This window comes from Gossypium hirsutum, chromosome A13, assembly GCF_007990345.1.
Source record: "Gossypium hirsutum isolate 1008001.06 chromosome A13, Gossypium_hirsutum_v2.1, whole genome shotgun sequence".
NCBI classification, from domain to species: Eukaryota; Viridiplantae; Streptophyta; class Magnoliopsida; order Malvales; family Malvaceae; genus Gossypium; species Gossypium hirsutum.
Window position 1 is genome coordinate 2,085,365 of NC_053436.1, and position 23,824 is coordinate 2,109,188.

The following is a 23,824-nucleotide window of genomic DNA, read 5'->3' on the forward strand; positions in this document are numbered from 1 at the left end:
GTGATAAGGATGAGACCGATCGCTTTTTTTTAATTTGTGTGATATTCTTAGTAGGAATCATTTGTTACAATCAACAAAATCTGTGAATATTAGGGAGCAAGTAATTATATTTTTACATATAATTGGTCATAATGTAAGGTTTCGAGTGATTGGATCTAGATATTATAGATCAACTGAGACAGTTCATCGTTACTTTAGGGTTGTATTGAGAGCTATTTTGAAATTGTATAGACTAGTTATTAGATTACCTGATGAGTCAACTCCTAGTGAAATTAGAAACAATCCAAGGTTTTATCCTTATTTTAAAGATTGTATTGGAGCATTAGATGGAACTCATATTCGTGCATCCGTTCCACTTAGCATGCAAGGAAGATTTCGTAGCCGTAAAGGGGGGACGACACAAAATGTATTGGCTGCCATTACATTTGATTTGAAATTTTCCTATGTTCTAGCTGGTTGGGAAGGTAGTGCACATGATTCTCGTATTTTAAGTGATGCACTTTCACGTCCAAGAGGATTAAGAATTCCGGAAGGTAATATTTATCATAAAATAGCAAATAGTTCTAATAAGCTCATAATTTATTAGTATTAATTATGTATTGTAAAATTGTAGGTAAATATTATCTTGCTGATGCTGGATATGGCATCCGAAATGGATGTATTACCCCATATCGTGGTGTCCGATATCATTTAAAAGAGTTTGGTGCTGAAGGGCCTGAAAATGCAAAGGAACTCTTTAATCTTTGTCATTCATCATTACGAATCACTGTTGAACGTGTTTTTGGGATTTTGAAGAAACGGTTTCGTGTATTAGATGCTGAACCATTTTGGAATTTTCAAACTCAAGTAGATATAGTTTTGGCTTGTTGTATCATTCATAATCATATAATGGGAGTTGATCCTAGTGATTTACTTAATCAAGGATTATATGAGGCTTCTGAGTCTGATTTGATAATATCAACTCTCACGGAGCGAGAAGAAAGACAAGAAGCAAGAGAATGGTCTGCTAAGAGAGATGAAATTGCACAAACTATGTGGACTGATTATATGGCTAGAAATATTTAGGTTTAGGGCTTAAGGTTGTTATTTCTATGTTATGTATGTTTTAGTATTAAATTTTTTGAATGTTGTTTTTGTAAATGTTGGTTGGATAATGATATTGAAATTTTAGTTTGTTGGATTTTGATATATGTCTTGAATTTGTTAGATATTGATTATGTTTTAAGCTTGTTGGATATTGAATTTATTATTATGTTTTAAGCTTGTTGGATATTGAAATGGTTGAATTTATTTTGTAGAATGGGTAAGGGCAACAAAGAAGGGACCTCCAAGCAATTCAGGTGGACAAAACCGATGGAACATGTTTTCCTTGAAATTCTAGCAGAGGAGGCTCGAAAAAGAAATAAACCTTCTAATACTTTCAGAGCAGTTTCTATTAATCGAGTTGTTGACGCCATTTTAGAAAGATTCCAAGTCCAATGCGATGCGAAGCATGTGGAAAATCATTTGAGGACAGTAAAAAACCAGTGGCAGATTATGTGCAAAATTCGAGCTGAAAGTGGTTTTGGATGGGATGATAACATGAAAATGATCACATGTGATAGAGCGACATGATGCAGCAGTGATGGTAATATATGTGTATATATATGTTAAGTATATTTCAATTGTTTTTTACTTGCTATTCTAATTGTGTATAATATCCAACAGGCACACAAGAAGTATGAACCATTTTTGAATAAAAGCATTGATCATTATGATGAAATGGCTGTGGTTGTTGGCAAAGATATGGCAACAGGGAGTTTTGCCAGAACATTTGCTGACATAGATTTGGATGATGGTAATGAAGATTCAATGCCTGTAGACTGCAACAATGAAGAGGCTGAAGAGGTAAGAACAAATGTATCTTCATCTGGCACATCCAAACGTAAAAGAAAAAGGGTCAAGAAAGTCTCGTTGATGAACAAATTAAATTTGTGGGTGAACAACTTGGCAAAATTGCTAATACTTTGGAAAAATTTACTGCCGATAATACATCACAGCTTTACGAACAAGTGATGTCGATGGAGGAAGAATGATTTGATGAAGACTTCTTATGTTCTGTGCTTGATTATCTAGGGAGTCATGAATCAGAGGCCAAAATTTTTTGGTTAAAAATAAGAAGCATAAAAAATTTGGCTTCAAAAATTTTCTCAGGGTTGAAGATATTGATACATTTATGTGGTGTAATATTATGCACTTGGACAATGTTCTTACTATGTGGTGTACCATTAATTATGGATTTGGATATATGTGGTGTAATATTATGCACTAGACAATGTTGTTACTATGTGGTGTACCATTAATTATGTATTTGAATAATATTATTATTTCTAGTATTCATTGTGGTTTCGTAGCAATTTATAATTATTCAATACTTGTTTTTTTAACACAATTACAAATAATTTATTTGATATTATTTTTTTTCAATTTATAACGATTAATACTGTAGCTTAATAATTGAGTATTATTATAATTAAATCATTGCAACATATGTAAAAACAATTTATTAATATATATTAATAAATATATATTAATATATGTAAAAACAACTTTCCCGGAAAATATTTTCAGGAAATATGTCAAACAGTAAAAAATATTTTACACAGATTTACCAAACACCAGAAAATATTTTCCAGTAAATCATTTTATAAAAAAGAAAAATATTTTTCAGAAATCATTTTACGGAAAACATTTTACTGCCAAACAAACAGACCCTTAAGTTAGAGGACAGATGTGGGGGGAGTTTAGGGAGGCGGCTAATATTTTTAGGGGTGGAAATATAGGATATTTGATGACCCTTTTGAGCCAAGAATTTAGAAACCTCGAGAAACGGCATTGTATGACCATAAGCTAGCCATGGGAACATAGCTATGTGAAGCTTTTCTGTTCTGTCCATGGCGGTTTGTTGGTGCAGATTGCAAAAGACTGAATACGTCTTAATTGGGAATCAGAAGATGAAATTCAAGAGGGTATTGTATATATTTACTTGTGGGGATATTTTGTTGCGTGGTCTTGCACCGCTGGAACTTTTTAAATGGAAAAAAATTATAAAAAAAATTACAAAAAATTGCAAAAAATTAAAATAGGATAAAAGTTATAAATTTATAAAATTACAAAAAAAATATATAAAAACGAATATCACTATATTTTTTATTTGATTGTAGAATATAATAAATTAAATACTAATTTTTAATAAAATATAACTAGCATTAAAAATATTAATTAATTAATTAATTAAAAACAAAGGAAGAAACTGAAGCTTACCTTGGGAGGTGGGGGGAGGTACCTTCAACTATTCAATTTTTGTGTGCGGTGGTGGTTGGCAACCAAACCAAACTATCCCCTCGTATATTGTTTTAAAAAAAATAAATTGTATTTTGGTTTTAAATACAAGTGCTGTTAATTGGTCAAACATTATCAGTATTTCACTATTCCTTCTACTTATTTCGTAAATATTAAATTTTATGTGATGGTTTAATGGTTAAGGGTTTTTATTATTTTAAGTATAATCTAGATGTATGCTTAATAGATCATTTCTCATGTTGCATATTTAAATGCAATAGTATTTTTTTTGAAGTGGAAATTTATAATCTCATCATCATGATTCTTTTAAACAAAATTTTTTACTGTGTTCCCAATTAATATTTATTTATTTATAAGTTTTCTACTATATTTTATCTAATTTAATGATAATGTATCATTTTATTATTTACGCATTAAATATTAGGGGTGTTCAGTCGGTTAACCAACCCGAAATAATATTAACCAAATTAACTGACCTTTCAAAATTTTTAACCGTTAACTGAACCAAATTTTTTTCGGTTAATTCGGTTGGTTAACCGAATTAACCGAAAATTATATATTTTTTAATTTTTGGTTAAAATAAGTATAAAATTAACCGAATTAATCGAATTAGCAGAATTACCCGAATTACCTAAATTAACCGAATTAACCGAATTATTTGTATAAAATTATATTTTTTTATTTTTATTTTTAGTTTTAGATTTTTATTTTTATTTATTAAATTATTTGTAATTTTTATGATTGGGTTGGGTACTTTTACATATCTGTTTTTTAGATTTTTTAGAAGTTTTTTTCTAACAAATTTTTTCTTTTTCTTATTATTACCAGTATATTTTTTATTTCCTGGTTTCCATCTAATAAATTTATATTTTCTATTTTTCTTTCTATGTTTTTTTATAAGTATTAGGATGTATTATTTTACATCCAAATTCCCATTCATTTTCTAAAATTTTTGTACAGTGACTATAACTTAATTTATTTTTTACTTGTTTAGCAGCTTTAGTCTTTAAACAATGTAAAATTATTCTTTCTTTTGCAAAATTAATCCTATTTCCTATGGAATCTATATTTTCTTTTGCTATACCTGCTTCTTTACTATGTTTATCTAAATAGGATACGTATTTCTTTATACATATTTCATCCCATGGTGGGGGGTAATTTATGAAAATATTGGTTTTTCTAAAATTCTATATTTTCATTTTTTAACTTTTGATATTCATGAAGAAATTTTTTTGAAAATTCTTCTAGATATCTAATATCGCATAATTTAATTTTTGATAAGGTATAACTAGCTATACTATATTGATCTTTTTTATCAAAATAACCACAAAATTCTGTTTTTAGAATATTTGTTAATCCCTTTAAAAGATCTTTAGGAGTACCTATTTGATTAATTAGTTGTTCTTTTTGGACTTTTCCTACTTCTGATTCTTCCCATCGTCTTAAAAATTGTAAAACATCTCTTTGAAAAGTTCCTACAAAATAATTTAAAATTTTTTCTTTTGACCAAGTACCGTTGTTGTTTACAAAGTTATTTTATTTTCAGTTAATAAATAAAAAGAGAGAGTGTTTACAAAGAGAGAATACTTAAAATAAAAGAAAAGTTTTCTAAGCTATTTTTCGATGCCTCGTTTAGGCTTCTTACATTGCTTTTTATAGTAGAATTTCTAAACTCTATTTAATTTTTCTTCAATCCCGAACAGTGTTTCTGATAAGGATGAATTTATTGTTGCTTCCACGTATATTGTCAGTTGTCTCATCATATCTTTGTCCGTACATGGATGCCTTGATTTTCAATTTACTACCAATCTTGAAAATCTTTTTGAAAGTCTTCTTGAGTCTCCACGTGGTTATTATTTTGTCTTTATCCTTCTTGGATATTGTCAAGGTTACACGTTTCTATTTCGTCCAAGTGTAGAGATTCTGGTGATAGTCTTGATGAATTCCAAGTCTCCCACGTGTTCTTGATTTCCTCGATTATTTCTGAAGGAAAATCATCTATTTCCATATCTGCTATTTTCTTTAGCAGTTGTATGGATTCTTCATCTCTTGTTTTCTGAACTACTCCAGTGTCATTGGCTACTATTATTTTTCCATCAGTGGATAATTTGTATGTTTGTTGATAAAGTACATGTTGATCTGTTGACATTAAATCAATTCCGGCTTGGATTTGAAAGTATTTTGGATTATTGTAACACTTGTCAATGGTTTTTGTCAAGTGTTTTTTATCTTCTTTGACTGCTGATAAATAAGGACTATCAATCATTTTTTGAATAATCCAAATTTGATATGGTTGATAAAATCGCTCTTTTTCAGCAATGCCAATAAGACTACTTATTTGGATATAAAATTGTAATAAAAATCATCTTAATGTACTAAAAGAGATAATATAGCTTTTATAATAGCAGAAAAATTTTTTAATAAGTGAAAAGAAAAGTTTTGTACTACAATTTCTCTAACAAAACCTCATTCAATACTGTTTATATCAAATGGTTCATTTAGAAAAACATATGTTTCTAAAAAGTATTCGGAAAAGACTTTTTTAAATTGAGCTTGCTGGTTGCAGATAGTTCTATTGATTTTTTCAAAAATTTCTATTGGTAATATTTTCTTAGCTTTATTATATAAACATATTCTAAACATTTTATTCATAATAGGACTATTTGTTCCTTTGTAAATAAAATATTGGAATATAACAATAAGATTATTTATCTCATTGATATTTATATACTCTATTTCGAGTTCTTCCCAATCTCTGTATAAAATAGCTTTTAATAATAAATCATGTGCTTCGTTTTCTTTAGTTATTTTTTCAACTAAAAATTGCGAAAACTTTGTAAGAGCTTGTCTAAAGTTTGCTCTTTGTTCTAAAATATGGGTTTTCCATATTTCATTGATGAATTTATAAATTTCACTTGGTAATCCTGGATTATAAAAATCTTTTATCTCTGGAATTTGTTGTTGTTTCAACAAATTTTCTGCTCCTTTTATAACTTCAGAATAACTAGCTTGAAATGCTGAATTTGGATCCTGAGACCAAGGAGATTGGCTTATTGTTCTTGGATGGTATTGCCTTACCATTCTTGATGTATATGATGAAGGAGATCCAGTTGGTTGTCTTACCATTGGATAAGGAACATAATATCCATGATTAGGATAGTATGATGTTAATATAGGAGTAAATCCTTGATTAGGATTTATTTGCTTTCCTTTGTTGGATTTTTTATAGACAGTAGTCTATTCCCCGACTTGTTCTAGAGGTTTTTTACCTCTATCCATAAGGTCTGCAAAGATAATCAGCAATAATATTATCAGTGCCTTTTACATATAAAACTTCAAAATTAAAACTACATAATTCATTGTACCATCTAATTCTTCTAGGTACATTTTCTAAACTATTATTAGTTAGAAATTATTTAACTGCCTGATTGTCAGTTTTAATAATAAAATTTTTAGATGCTAGATATATAAGAAAGGTTTTTATTGCTTTTTTAATAGCTAATAATTCTTTTTCATATATAGCATAATTAACTTCATTTGGTTTAAATTTTCCGGAACTATATCCACATATTAGTTCTTCATTTTTTGCTGTTTTAGCCTTTAAAATACATCCCCAATAATTTTGTGATGCATCTGTTTCTAAAATTAATCTATCACCTTGTTTTGGTAAATAGATTTTTGGGGTATAATTTATTTCTAATTTTACATTTTTAATAATTTCTGAGTCTCTTTTAGACTAGCTAAAAGTTTTACCCTTTTTCAATTTTTCATATAAGTCACCTATTTTTTGAGATAAGGTAGGAAAGAAGTTTCTTCCATAATTAACTATTTCTAAAAATTGTTGAAGTTGTTTTTGATCTTTAATTTCTTCAGAAAATTCTTTTATTTTTACTATAATATAATCTTGTAGTTTAAGACCATCAGCAGGTAAATGTAATCTTAAAAATTCTATTTCTGTTTTTTCTAATTCTATTTTCTTAGGACTCAAAATAATTCCATGTTTTATGAATTCTTGAGAGATAATATTTAAATGCTTTCTATGTTTTTCCAGAGTTTCTGAAAATATTAAAATACCATCTATATAAACTACACAAAATTTTTTATATTTATTAAATATAGAATCCATCCATGTTTGGGGTGCATTACATAACCCGAATGGTATTACTCTCCATTGATAATGACCATTAGGTGCACTAAAGGCTGTTAATGGTTTAGATTCATCAGTTAACATTATTTTCTAAAATCCTGATTTACAATCAAATTTACTAAAATATTTTACTTGTTTAGCTTGATTAATTAAAACATCTTTTCTTGGTATAAAGTATCCATCAAAAATTGTATTTTGGTTTAGTTTTTTTATAATTAATTACCATCCTAGCTTTTCCCCTTTTTATTTCTGCATGGTTTCTTACCATAAAAGCTGGAGTTGAGTGTGGACTATTAGTTTTTTCTATTAATCCTTTTTCCAATAATTCTTTGATTTGTATATCAAATTCATCTATATCTTGTTTAGTATAAATCATGGGTTTAATTCTAATAATTTTATTAGGATTTTTTAATTTTATTTCACAATATCTTGGACTATTTTCCCATAATTTTAATGGTTCTTCACTAAAATTTGTCGAAACTATTTTTTAAAGGGATGTTTGAAAAAACGGGGATCGACTTTTGAAAAACGAATACGGGAGTCGCCACCAACCTTTTTTAGGTGTGATTGGATTACCTTATAAAACGTTTTGGTCTACGAAAATTAAGAAAACAGGTTCGGGAGTCGGTTACGTACGAGGAAGGATTAGCACCCTCGCAACGCCCAAAATTGGTACCAAATTGAATAGTTTTCTGTCTTAATGTCAAAAATTTGAAAGGATTTAAAAATAGGATCCCTTTTTTAAAACCGGAATTATTTAAGTTGAAAAATCGAGATTCCTTAGCTCCGAAAGAATACAAACATTACATCCAGCATGATAGGACACAATATTCTTAAACTCTCGTAACTGAAATCATCTCGTGATTTACAAAATCTATTTAGAAGGATACTTTAGACATTTAGACAAACGGGAAATCGCAACCCAGCATGTTAGGGCACTATTTCCCGAATTCCTAAATACGAAAAACATTGCCTCATTTTAGAAAAACTTTTGGATAAAATATGACAATTAAATAAAATATATTTTTTAAAATAATGATTTGAGTAAAATTTAAAAAAATAATTTACTAAGAGTAATACTAAAAAAAATTTATTAAAAAATGAAATAGTTTGATATGATACTAAAATTATTAAAAAATTAAAAAATATATAAAAAAAATCAGGGAAACATGGATTAAATCAAAATAAAAAGGGTTGAAAAACGAAGATGAAAAAAGAATAAAATAAGAACAAACCGTAGAAAATAAGAACGTAAGAGGGAGAGAAATTTGAGTGAAAGCTCTAAAAAATTTTTATTGTTTCCCAAAACTCCAGTGTGTTTACAATGAAGGGAGAGGCCTCTATTTATAGTTGAACCTCCTCAAATCCAACGGTACAGATTAATTACATCAACAATTAAGATTAAAAGGTATCTACAAATTAAATCTCTAAGATTACAAAATCATATCTTCTAAGATTGCATATCATATATAAGATTGTATCATATCTAAGATTGCATATCACATCTAAGATTGCATATCATTGAAGATTATATTTCAATATGAGTCAAGCTTGTAGATGGACCTTAAATCTTTTCAAGTAATGGGCCATTCCGATCGGGCCAAATTATATTTGTAATTCTGGACTGAACTTGGACTTCGTTTTTTTTTGGGTTTATTATTTTTGTTTTTGGACTTATTTTTGGGCCCGGGCAAAATTGAGTGTCTACAGCTGCCCCTCTTTGCTCATTGCTGTGTAACAGGAATAGAGCAAAGACTATAAAATGACCAATTTTGCCCGGGCTCGCCGAGTCTTGAGTTCTTGATCCTTGATCTTCTTTAAATGGCCTCTTGACGGCTTCAATCTGCTTCACTGCAACTCAGGAAAGCGATATTTGCTATTTTCGATCTGCTCCCCGTCTAATACAGAGACGCCAAATTTGCTTCTTCAATCTTCTCCCCGTCTAATACAGAGATGCCAAATCTATTTTCTCCGATTTGCTCCCCGTCTAATACAAAGATACCAAATCTGTCTTCTTGGATCTGCTTCGATGTAAACACATGAAGGTTAGATCTGCTATGTCTTCGATCTGCTCCCCGTCTAATACAGAGATGCCAAATCATCTTGGATCTGCTTCAATGAATGTCCAATCTGTTATGTATTCGATCTGCTCCCCGTCTAATACAGAGATGTCAAATCATCTTGGATCTGCTTCAATGAAGGTCAGATCTGCTGTGTCTTCGATCTGCTCTTCATCTAATATAGAGATGCCAAGTCATCTTGGATCTGCTTCAATGAAGGTCAGATCTGCTATGTCTTCGATCTGCTCTCCATCAAATATGGAGATGCCAAATCTGTTTCTTCGATTTGTTCTCTGACAGTACAGAGATGCCAAATCATCTTAGATTCGTTTCAGTGTAAACACGTGAAAACCAAATCTGCTATGTCTTCAATTTGCTCTCTGACAATACAGAGATGCCAAATCTGTTATCTTCAATCTGCTCCCTGACAATACAGAGATGCCAAATCTGTTATCTTCAATCTGCTCCCTGACAATACAGAGACGCCAAATCTGCTGTCTTTGATCTGCTCTCTGACAATACAGAGGCGCCAAATCATCTTAGATTCGCTTCAGTGTAAACACATGAAGGCCAAATCTGCTATGACTTCGATCTGCTCTCCGTCAAATATGGAAATGTCAAATCTGTTTCTTCGATTTGTTCTCTGACAATACAGAGATACCAAATCTTCTATCTTTGATCTGCTCTCTAACAATACAGAGACACCAACTCATCTTAAATTTGCTTCAATGTAAACACGTGAAGGCCAAATCTGCTATTTCTTCGATCTGCTCTCCGTCGAATATGGAGATGCCAAATTTGTTTCTTCGATTTGTTCTCTGACAATACAGAGACACCAAACCTACTATCTTCGATCTGCTCTCTGATAATACAGAGACGCCAAATCTGCTATCTTTGATCTGCTCTCTAACAATACAGAGACACCAAATTATCTTAGATTCGCTTCAGCGTAAACACGTGAAAGCCAAACCTGTTATGTCTTCAATCTGCTCCTTGTAAACGCAAGGATGCCAAATCATCTTGGATCTACTTCGATATGGAAATATTCGAAGGTTAGATCTGCTATGTTTTAGCCTGTTACCCTACTATTTAGGGAGTTAAGGCGTATCATTCTTCGTTGTCCCTTAAAGGACATGACCTGTATAATATGCATGAGTTCATGATTAGGATGCTATGACCTAAGTGAGTCGAATGATCCTAATTAAACTTGTTATAATGCAAAATGTTTATGAATATGACCCCTATTCCAGACGTCACCTACTCATTCTTTCGTTGAAGTTTAATTTTATTTTTCTCGAATTATCATTCCTACTCAGCCTGTGGGTTTGTACCATTCTTCAAATGCTATGACCCACCAAGAATGTTTGTAAGATGATCCTCTCTTAGGATCGAATCGTTTGATTTGTCCAATCATCATTTTGGACTAAAGAAAGAATTTTCTCGAGTTCTTTCAAACTTCACTTACGTGAATTCCTCGAACAATTGTTCCGTTTTAGTTTCCTATATTATCTAAAAATTTCTAGAGTAATGAGCAAAACTTCATTTGTGAAAATTATTTAGTTAATCTATCATTATTTAATGCAACATACTTTAAGAATAATGGAAGATGAATTTAATCTTTAAGAATAATTAGATTTGAATAAATTTGTCAAAAATACAAAGGAAATTAATCTGAAAGCCTATCTTTGAGAAGAAAAAGAATCTAAAGATAGCAAACAGGACAAAAGTTAGATGCCCTAGATATCGCCGCTTGAGCATTTATATGCCAGCTCCATGAAGACTTTCTTGAGTTCAACATGTGTTTAAAAGATCCAAAGTACTTTGTTGATGCCCCGATATGCAACGCGCTTCACTCTTCGTTAAATCAAATATAGCAAGATTACTGTGTGCTCTTCAAAATTTGAGCTGCCCTTTCGGGTTTTCAACTCAAAACCTTTTTGGTTACAAGGCGCCCTTTGCGGGTTTTCACCTTGGCCTCTCTAATTTTTTTTTGAAAAGTCAAGGCGCCCTTTGCGGGTTTTCACCCTGAATTCTTCTCTTTTAGACAAAGTACTTTTTTACTGAGCCTGAATTCACTAGATTGGGTAAACTTTTCCCATCCATTTCTATTAAGATCAATGCACCCCCAGAGAAGGCCTTCTTTACAACATACGACCCTTCCCAATTCGGAATCCATTTTCCTCTAAAGTCCTTCTGAATGGGGAGAATCTTTTTCAACACAAGGTTCCTCTCATGGAATTCTCTTGAACGAACTTTCTTATCATAAGCTCACATCATTCACTTCTGATACATCTGACCATGGCGAATAACTTTTAGCCTCTTTTCTTCGATCAAGTTCAATTGGTCACATTGGGATTGAATCTATTCTGCTTCATCTAGTTTTATTTCCGACAAAATTCGGAGAGAAGGTATTTCTACTTCAATAGGTAATACTGCCTCCATTTCATATACTAACGAAAAAGGGGTTGCCCCAGTAGAAGTTCTGATGGACGTTCGATAAGCTAAGAGTGCAAATTGTAGTTTCTCATGCCAATCTCTATAAGTCTCAGTCATTTTCTCCACTATCCTCTTGATGTTCTTGTTGGCTGCTTCTACTGCCCCATTCATTTTTGGGCGATACAGAGAAGAGTTATGATGCTTAATCTTGAACTGACTACAAACTTCTGCTATCGTTCTGTTGTTCAAGTTTAATGCATTGACTGATATGATCCTTTCAAGCATCCCATACTGACAAATGATCTTTCTTCAAGAATCGACTCACAACCGACTTAGTAACATTCGCATAAGAAGCAGCCTCTACCCACTTCGTGAAGTAATCAATGACCACAAAAATAAAGCGATGCCCATTTGAAGCTTTTAGTGATATTGGCCCAATGACATCCATACCCCACATGGAAAAAGGCCATGGAGAAGTCATAACATATAAAGGTGAAGGTGGTACATGAATCTTATCTCCATAAATCTAACATTTATGGCATTTTTTGGCGTAGTTGATACAATCTCTTTCCATGGTAGGCCAATAATATCCAAACCTCATGATTTGTCTAGCCATCGTGAAACCAGTAGCGTGCATCCCATAAACACCCTCGTGAACTTCTTCCAAAATTAACTTAGCTTCCTTGGCGTCAACACATCTCAACAGTACTTGGTCCTTTTTTCTTTTGTATAAGATGTCCCCATTCAAAACATAGTCGCAGGCTAATCTCCATAAAGTTCACTTAAAATTTTCAGTTGTCTATTCTGGGTATTTACGATCTCTCACATATCGTAATATATCCTGATACCAAAGGTTATCATCCTTTTCTTCTTCCTCAATGTTACAAAAGGGAGCTGGAGCCTCAAAGATACTCATCTGAATGGGTCTCATCTCCTTCTCTTTATTTGCTTTAATCATTGAAGCCAAGGTTGCTAGAGCATCTGCCATCTGGTTTTCGTCTCATGAGTTATAATTGAAAGTGATGTTATCGAACTCCTCAAGTAACCCTAAAACTACCTTTCGATAATTGATCAATTTAGGATCCCTTGTTTCCCATTCACCTTTAAGCTGGTAAATTACCAATGCAGAGTCTCCATAAACTTCCAAGGTTCTTATTCTTCGCTCTATAACCGCTCAGAGTCCCATGATGCACACTTCATACTCGGCCATATTGTTTGTGCAATTAAAATCCAACTTGTACGTGAATGGATAATAATCACCATTTGGGGATACCAAGACTACCCTAATTCTATTTCCCACTGCATTGGATGCCCCATCAAAGCTCAACTTCCAAGGATAATCCTTTGTAGCTGCTACACATATCAACTCCTCATTTGGGAAATCAAAATTCAACGGCTCATAGTCTTCTAGAACTCTACTAGCCAGAAATTCCGCTATCGCACTTCCTTTTATAGCCTTCTGGCTCACATAAACTATGTCAAACTCTGAAAGTAGAATTTGCCACCTCGCCATTCTTCCATTCAAAGCTGTTGACTCCATCATATACTTCAGAGGATCAAGTTTTGAAATAAGCCAAGTAGTATGATACAACATATATTGCCTCAACCTTCGAGTCGTCCAGATTAAAGCACAGCACAATTTCTCAATTGGTGAATATCTTATCTCACACTCTGTGAATTTCTTGCTGAGATAGTATATCGCTTTCTCCTTTCTTCCCAACTCATCATGTTGGCCAAGCACACATCCCATAGAATTGTTAAACACTGATAAGTACATAATTAATGGTCTTCCTGGATTAGGTGGAGATAACACAGGAGCATTTAACAAGTATTGCTTAACCTTATCGAAAGCACTCTGGCATTCCTCATCCCAAGTACCTTGGTTGTGTTTTCTAAGGAGGCGAAATATAGGATCACATTTCTCAGTTAATTGTGAAATAAATCGAGCAATATAATTCAACCTTCCAAAAAAACCCCAAACTTCTTTCTGAGTGCGTGGTGGAGGCAAATCTCGTATGGCTCTAACTTTGTCTGAGTCAACTTCTATTCCCTTTTCACTGACCACAAAGCCTAATAACTTTCCCGACCTAGCTCAGAAGATGCACTTTGCCGGATTAAGCTTCAACTGAAATTTCCTTAATCTCATAAACAACTTCCTCAAAACTTCAATATGTTCCTTTTCTGTTCAAGATTTAGCAATCATGTCATCAACATACACTTCGATCTCCTTGTGCATCATGTCATGGAATAAGTTCACCATAGCCCGTTAGTATGTTGCCCCTGCATTCTTCAATCTAAACAGCATTACTTTGTAACAAAAGGTGCCCCACAATGTTATGAAAGTGGTTTTATCCATGTCTTCCGGATGCATCTTTATCTGGTTGTACCCTGAGAAACCATCCATGAAGGAGAACAATGAATATCTCGTTGTGTTGTCTATCAAAGTGTCTATGTGCGGCAGAGGGAAATTATCTTTTAGGCTACCTTTGTTCAGATCTCTGTAATCAACGCACATTCATACCTTCCCATCCTTCTTAGGGACCGGTACAATGTTAGCTACCCATTCAGAGTACTTCACCTCTTGTAAGAATCCTGCATTGAACTGTTTCTTGACTTCATCCTTTATTTTCAATATGATATATGGCCTCATTCTTCGCAACTTCTGTTGGTCTGGCTTACAATCCTGTCCTATTGGAAGGCGATGCACCACAATATCGGCATTTAACCCTGGCACATCTTGATAGGACCATACAAAGATATCCTTGAACTCACGTAGCAACTCGATCAGTCATTGCCTTGTGTCATCGGCAATATGCGTGCCGATTTTCACCTCTTTCCCTTCCTCTAGGGCTACATTCTCTATTGCCTCTTTCTCAGGGGGCATGATTTATTTCTCCTCCTGTTTTACCCTCCTCAACAGATCCGGAGATATATCACAATCCTGGACATCTTCAAAATCCTGAGATTACTCTAAACACATGTCTTGCTCACAAGAGAAATCAGGATTTGTAATATCAGTGCTCATGTCATTGATATCTAGGGACCTGTGAAGTATAAAGAATATACAAAGAATGAATGAATTTAAGAATGATTATTTATGTGCTACGAATGAAAGAATAAGAATTGCAAAAGTTTAACGGAATATTGGTTGATAAAAATGAAACAATACTCGTTCAAATTGATAAAAGTTATGTTTTACTAAAAAATAATAGATGATCGTAAGCCCATTCCACAAATGTAATCCTATTACTCCTAGGCCCTAGAGTAACAAGAATGTTTCGAGAATTACTCTGAAAAATTCCTAAAGACTACAGGAAGTTCCTCCGAAGTCAAATTGTTCAGAGAGCTTCCCGGTTCGTAAGGGTGGATGCCCTCAAGGTTTCCTTAATCAGTCCCTTCTTCATGTATGGCATCGATGGAATGATTTTCATTTTCAAACACCCCCATCTCCAAGTAAGCTATCCCTCCTGATACAACAGTCTAGGATATGTAAGGGAGCGTCTTCTTTTCGCTCAGCCATGACCCTCTTCTCTCTTTCTTTCTCTTTTTAACCTTAACTAATTAGGGTCTTTTTATGGATTTAAATGCATGTGATGTGATGCAATGCAAATGCATGAATGCAAAAGAAAAGAAGATGTTAATCTTGAATCCAATTCCATTAGAATAACTTTTCTATAAAATAGATTTCTTTACATGAAAATAGATTACATATGCGGTCTTGCCCTTCATAGTCCAAGTAAACGCTGATCTTTTCTTCATGTTCGAATCCTATAAATTCTCCAAAAGATGCCTTTACTAATTCCTTGCTGCTTAACCTGAGCCTCGATCTCTTGCTCGCTTATCTCCATGATACTCATAAAAAAGTGCCGGCTCTTGGATAATCTTCGTTGGCAATTAAATCAAGTAATGTATTCCTTCGTGGACTTTCGGCTTTCTCTCGTCATGCTCTTGGATAACCTTTGTTAGCTTGAATCTCTGGCAATTACATCATGTATTCCTCCGTGGACTACCAGCTTTCTCTCATCGTATTTACTTGGACTATATTCAGACGACCGTACTATAATCTACTTTATCAATAAATTCGTTTCCTTATGACAAACTATTCTATTTAGGAATCGAATTTCAAATCAACACCTTCTTTTCTTTGATGTAATGTAATGCAAATGCAAGAATGCAAAAAGGTATCGATCTCGATTCAGTTTCATTTTAGAAAACGTTATTTAAGGAACAAAAGTCTTTTCATAAAACGGATTACAAATACGCTTTCGCTCGTAGGCCCAGAGTCTTAACCCTATCTAATAACAAAGCTAACTCTCGACCTCTATCTGAACTGCCCCGCTTTATATTGCCTTAGGACGAGTAACGGTACATAGCCAACGACTCTCCAAATCCCAAGAAGAGGTACCCAATCAAAACTGCCGTAGCGATAAAGGACTTCATTAGGAGTCATCCAAGGTGCTTTCCACAAAACTTCCTCCTCTCGAAGATTCTGAAGAATATTCATCCACCTTTCTTCTATAATATCGTCTCTCCTTGGTGTAGTTGCTGCTTCCTTTAAGAGGGAATAACCCTCAAAGAACACTCGGCAAGGAACCTTCTTAAGCTTCCAAAAGTGACAATAGAACCATACTAACAACAATTGTGCGCATCCAATGAATCTACTTCACTGGCTCTCCGACATGTACTTCAAGGATCTAAACGTCTCAGCTAGGATTGCTAGCACCGGTGTGTTCTGTTTACCAATACGATTAAATAAATTTGCTACTGCCTCATCTATGTGCCTTATCGCCTTCGGGAAAATCACCAAGCCGTAAATACTTAAGGCCAAAACATTGACCTTCTTCTTCACATCTGGGTGTGTTAATATCAGATCCCTCAAAATAGCCCACGGAATGCACTTACTATCGCCCTTTTTCTGCACTCGAGCTACAGCCCACTGCTCACTCATCCATGTGATCATCACTAATTTCCTCACGAAAATTGGGGGACTAGCAAGCCTAACATAAGCTTTGTTACCTTGAATTCTCGGACAACGAAGTAAGGTTGTATACTCCGCCAAAGTAAGCACTACATCTACCTCTCTAAATGTAAAGCAACTATAAGCAGGGTTCCAGAACTGTACCATAGCTCGAAACAGATGCTTATCTAACTTAATGTCTAGCAAATAAGAAAGATCTCCATAAGTCTGAAAGAAAAGCTGTCTAGCCTCGTCATCCCATTAGGCCCAAATGTCCTTCATCTCTCGAAAATATTCTGTGTCGAACTGATACGAGTAAAGTCCCACAACTCTGATGTATATCCCTCGATGACATTATCTCCTTTCTCTAACTGGGTTTTCTCTAACCACGCACAAACGGAAGAGTTGTCCTCCACTTTAAGATATTCATTCCTTATTACAAAACTTCTTAACTCAGAAATCGAACCTTGAATCGACACTGTTTAATGATGAATGATATGCGATGATGACAAAATAAAAAACAAGTCAGTATCATATAAAAAGATATAATAAACAAGCACTTATAAAGGTAGGTACTAAATGTCATCACTGTACTACCTAGAGCAAGCACTTAAAGTTCACTATATGTAGTTCAGTTCTAAAGCAAGGGTACCTAAACCAGCAGATTCCTCGATCCTCACCCATTATAGGCTCATATGGACCAAGTTTGGTTTAGGAGGATACATTTCCCTATGACCATGCGGAGATGAAAATTTCACGAAGATATAGGTACAGATATATCCCGGAAGTAATCCATTAGCTCATGCGGAGGTGAAAACCTCACGAAAGCTTAGCTTCTCACTCCCACTTAAGGGTGCGACCACAACGGTCATGCAAGTGCAATGTGTGCGAGAAAAATAACATATGCAGCAAACACATGAAAAAAAAAATCATAGTTTTCAAATCGAGTTTTCAAATTTCGATAAAATGACAGAAATCAATCAATTTTACGGCTTGACTCTCTTATTGGTCCCCAGCGGAGACGCCAAGCTGTCGAAACCATTTTTTAAAGGGATGTTTGAAAAAACAGGGATCGACTTTTGAAAAACGAAAATGGGAGTCGCCACCAACCTTTTTTAGGTGTGATTAGATCACCTTATAAAACGTTTTGGTCTACGAAAATTAATAAAATAGGTTCGGGAGTCGGTTACGTACGAGGAAGGATTAGCACCCTCGCAACGCCCAAAATTGGTACCAAATTGAATAGTTTTCTGTCTTAATGTCAAAAATTTGAAAGGATTTAAAAATAGGATCCCTTTTTTAAAACCGGAATTATTTAAGTTGAAAAATCGAGATTCCTTAGCTCCGAAAGAATACAAACATCACATCCAGTATGATAGGACATGATATTCTTAAACTCTCATAACTGAAATCATCTCGTGATTTACAAAATCTATTTAGAATGATACTTTAGACATTAAGACAAACGGGAAATCGCAACCCAGCATGTTAGGGCACTATTTCCCGAATTCCTAAATACGAAAAACATTGCCTCATTTTAGAAAAACTTTTGGATAAAATATGACAATTAAATGAAATATATTTTTTAAAATAATGATTTGAGTAAAATTTAAAAAAATAATATACTAAGAGTAATACTAAAAAAATATTAAAAAATGAAATAGTTTGATATGATACTAAAATTATTAAAAAATTAAAATATATAAAAAAAATCAGGGAAACATGGATTAAATCAAAATAAAAGGGGTTGAAAAACGAGGATGAACAAAGAATAAAATAAGAACAAATCGTAGAAAATAAGAACGTAAGAGGGAGAGAAATTTGAGTGAAAGCTCTCAAAAATTTTTATTGTTTCCCAAAACTCCAGCGTGTTTACAATGAAGGGAGATGCCTCTATTTATAGTTGAACCTCCTCAAATCCAACGGTACAGATCAATTACATCAACAGTTAAGATTAAAAGGTATCTACAAATTAAATCTCTAAGATTACAAAATCATATCTTCTAAGATTGCATATCATATCTAAGATTGCAATCATATCTAAGATTGTATCATATCTAAGATTGCATATCACATCTAAGATTGCATATCATTGAAGATTATATTTCCATATGAGTCAAGCTTGTAGATGGACCTTAAATCTTTTTAAGTAATGGGCCATTCCGATCGGGCCAAATTATATTTGTAATTCTGGACTGAACTTGGACTTCGTTTTTTTTGGATTTATTATTTTTGTTTTGGGACTTATTTCTGGGCCCGGGCAAAATTGAGTATCTACAAATTATTTTCTAGAATTTTAAACAACCAATGATTTGTTTCTAGTTGTTTAATTTGTTCCTTTCTTATTGGTCTAAATCCTTTATCACATACAAATTTATGGTTTTCTATTAAAGGTATTTCTACAGAAGTTTTTTCTGTTGACAATATTACTAAATTTTTATCTATAGAAAATGGTAAATGATGATATATAAAATTATTTCCTAATAATATGTCTCAATCCATTTCAAGAAGACACAATATTTTAGGAATTATAAATCTTACATTATTTATGTAAATTGGTATATTTCTAGCCTTAAATTGAATTATAGTTTCTTTACCGTCTATTCCTATAGCTCTAATTGGGTTTTTCATTAATTCCCATTTTTCTACAGGAATGGCATTTTTTCTACAGCTACTTGTGGTAGCTCCAGTATCTAATAAGACATGCAAAGAATATGTTTTATATTCTCTAAATTGAAATGTAATTTCTATATATGTATAATATTTCCTAGGTTGGAAATTTGAAAATGTAATAATATCATTTTTTCCCATTTTCATTTGTTGAAAAATAGTAGTAGATTGTATTTCTTCCATTCTAGCATTTCTAGAATTTCTACTAGGTTCAGTGGGGAAAATAGGTATTTGAACTGTTTTCATACCTATTGGTGTTGTCGAATTTGTACTAATATTATCTTCTTCTTCCTCTATTTGAGAATTAGAGGGTAAAACTAAATTATCATTTGTATTTGTTATAGCATTATTTTTAAAGTATAGTCTATCTCCAGATGACATATATTCTATAGTACTTACAGGTTTTTAAGTACTAGCTCCACTTATTTTATCAATCATCCAATCTTTTGGTATTGACAGATCTTTTAGATGTAGTAATTTTGGTTGTATTTCTGTAGTAAATTTATTGGGTTCAAATAACTCAATTATTTTATTATTAATTTCTTTAATTTCTTCTTCTGCCGTGTTGGTATATTCATTAATAGAAGTCCAACTTATTGCCAGATCTTCTACTAAATCACTAATTTTAGAGTTTTTTGTCTGAATTCTTAAACATAAACACTAAACTATTAGAGGATCTGTAATGGATATAAAATAGTTTGGTTTAACTTTAAATCCTATTACTCCAGTGTGTAAATTAGACTGAATTCCACCAATAAGTGCTTTTATCGGGTTTTCAAATCTTTTATCTAATAAAACTGCTATTATAGGTATATCATGTCCTTTTCTAAATAAAGCCCTGATTGTTATCATAATTATACCTAAATGTATATATCTAACTTGAGGGTTTTTCTTTTTAATTCTCTTAATTTTTTCTTTAGTAAATAATGGAATTTCTATTAATCCTCCTCTAGTATCCTTAGCGACTGTATTGCCACTAATTTTTTCTATGTGTCTTTGACTCCATATTTTAAACTTAGATATTTTATATATTTCTTCTTTAGAAAAATGATTTTTCTTTATTTTTTCTATCATTTCATCAGAAAAGTCTTTTTCTTCTCCAATCAAATTTCCTAATTTTATATCTTGTTGTTCAGACTTAGGAATTTCTTCTAATTGATTTTTAGAACTACTTCCTACATTAAACATAAATATATATTCTTCTTCATCTGAATCAGAATCTGTTTCTGATATTAACTCATATAATATTTCTTCAGGATTTATTTCCTCTTCATAACAGATTTCTAAATCTTGTTCTTCAAGACTTTTAATCATTTTTTTAGCACTTTTTCCTTTATTAGGACAGTTTGGTGCTATATGGCCTTCTTCATCACATATAAAACATTTACATATCTGTTTTTTAGATTTTTTAGAAGTTTTTCTTCTAACAAATTTTTTCTTTTTCTTATTATTACCAGTATATTTTTTATTTCCTGGTTTCCATCTAATAAATTTATATTTTCTATTTTTCTTTCTATTTTTTTATAAGTATTAGGACGTATTGTTTTACATTCAAATTCCCATTCATTTTTTAGAATTTTTGTACAGTGACTATAACTTAATTTATTTTTTACTTGTTTAGCAGCTTTAGTCTTTAAACAATGTAAAATTATTCTTTCTTTTGTAAAATTAATCCTATTTCCTATAGAATCTATATTTTCTTTTGCTATACCTGCTTCTTTACTATGTTTATCTAAATAGGATACCTATTTCTTTATACATATCTCATCCTATGGTGGGGGTAATTTATGAAAATATTGGTTTTTCCAAAATTCTATATTTTCATTTTTTAACTTTTGATATTCATGAAGAAATTTTTTGGAAAATTCTTCTATATATCTAATATCGCATAATTTAATTTTTGACAAGGTATAACTAGCTATACTATCTTGATCTTTGTTTATCAAAATAACCACAAAATTCTGTTTTTAGAATATTTGTTAATCCCTTTAAAAGATATTTAGGAGTACCTATTTGATTAATTAGTTGTCCTTTTTGGACTTTTCTTACTTCTGATTCTTATAAATAAGTAATAGGATTTTATTTCTATATTATAATTTTATTTATTAATTTTTTCGGTTAAACCAAAAAAATTCGGTTAACTGCCCGGTTTCGAACTAAATTAACCGTTAACCGAAAACTCAAAAAATTATTAACTGACCCTCGACCAAATTAATTCGGTTAATTGACCGATTAATCGAATTTAGCCGGTTAATCGAAAATTTTTGGTTTTACCCGAATTTTGCACACCCCTATTAAATATTATTTAGTTTTATATTTAACTTTAACATGTAACAATAATGTAGGAGTAATTTTATTTTGCCAAAAACAACAAACAAACAACTCTTTTCTAGGTGTGATACTCTTTTGTTTTTAAACCAGAAAGCCATTTCCACTTAAACCTAACAATGGCAAGCTGAAGGTGAAAACTCTTCAATGAACCGAGTGAATTCATTCAAGTAATTGTTGTTCAACTCTTCATTACAGAAAATCTCTCTCATTGCCTGCGCATTTGCCCTAAACACCTCACCTTCTGGTTCCACCATCACCCGCCTAATGGTTGCAGCCACCAAGTCGCTTGTAAACGAACCGTCCACTTCATTTCTCTCGATTTCTAACCCAACCTTCTTGCCATGCAACAACCTAGCGTTCAACCCTTGGCCCGAATTTCCCCCAGAAAACAAGATCAAAGCTCGACCGTACTTGAGTGCCTCGATTATGGAACTCCAACCACAGTGAGTCAAGAAACCCCCACCAGAAGAGTGGGCTAATATCCGCAACTGAGGTACCCAATCCCTCAACACTAAGCCCCTTTTAGACACTCGTTTTTCGTACCCTGGAGGAATTATGTCATTCATCTGTCCTTCATCCACTGGACGGTTCCTTACCACCCAAATGAAGGGCAAGTTGGATTTCTCTACCCCAAATGCCAATTGGTGCATGGACTCTTCACTTAGATTCACTTCACTACCAAGAGCAATATAGAGAACTGATTTCTCTCCTTTACTGTCAAGCCAGCTTTTTATAGCTTCCCATTTGTTAACCTCATTTGATGGCAGTGATAATAACGGAGGCAACAGGCCTACCGGAACCACAGGTTTCTGGTAAAGCTTGATAAGCAATTTAATCGCGTCCCATTCGAACTCGAAGCAGGTGCGCATGGTTACAAATTGGCAACCTTGAATAAGTCGTCCTATCCGGTGGCTATCAGGCACATCGTCGTCCACGCACTGCTGGTAGTTCACTGTCTCATAGAGGGTGAAAGCTACATTGTTGCAAGGATAATCTATCCACTCAGGGACGACCGTAAAATCTTCCAATCGTTTTCGATGATCACCGAGCAAAGCTGATGGTGGACCTCCGAAAGTAGACGTGCTGGCATTGAATATGCTGAAGAAAACCAAGTTGATGCCTAATGGAGCTGCAATACCAGGTAACCAGTAAGGTGCAAAATCATGGATTATCCAGTTGACGTTTGAGTTTTTGAGGAAGTCAGTTAAAGGGTCTCGAAGCTTGTCGTATGCCCTTTTAAGGTAAGGGACTTTGTGGATTGGTACCTCAGAAGTGGACTCAACTCCTGGAGGTAAGCCATGAACATGGGGAAGGGAAAACTCGACGAAACTTATGTTAGAGGACAGATGTGGGGGAAGTTTAGGGAGGCGACTAATATTTTTAGGGGTGGAAATATAGGATATTCGATGACCCTTTTGAGCTAAGAATTTGGAAACCTCGAGAAACGGCATTGTATGACCATAAGCTAGCCATGGGAACATAGCTATGTGAAGCTTTTCTGTTCTGTCCATGGCGGTTTTGGGTACAGATTACAAAAGACTGAATACGTTTTAATTGGGAATCAGAAGATGAAATTCACGATGGTATTATATATATTTACTTGTGGGGATGTTTTGCTGTGTGATCTTGCACTGCTGGAACCGATTATACCATGGTCTATTGCTCGTTTTATTGGTTCGAAAAGATCAAAGGAATATCCAAATCTAAAGAGAATCTTAATTTTTGTTTCATTCTACCGACAATCGGTTCTTTGTATATATTATAAATTAAAATTAAACTTATATATCAACTTTAATTTTGATTCATGTATAAACACATAAAATTCTTTTATATTAAATAAATATAATTATTTATATATACATAAAATTATATTAATTGCTT

At 32.9% G+C, this 23,824-nt stretch overlaps 1 protein-coding gene across 1 annotated transcript; it reads right to left on the reverse strand.

Annotated features, from left to right (window-relative positions):
• Positions 1 to 22,053: 22,053 nt before the first annotated feature.
• Positions 22,054 to 23,454, reverse strand: LOC107929512 (UDP-glycosyltransferase 91C1). The gene has a single exon (XM_016860949.2). The coding sequence runs from the start codon at positions 23,452 to 23,454 to the stop codon at positions 22,054 to 22,056; it is 1,401 nt and encodes a 466-aa protein (XP_016716438.1).
• Between the last annotated feature and the right edge of the window lie 370 nt (positions 23,455 to 23,824).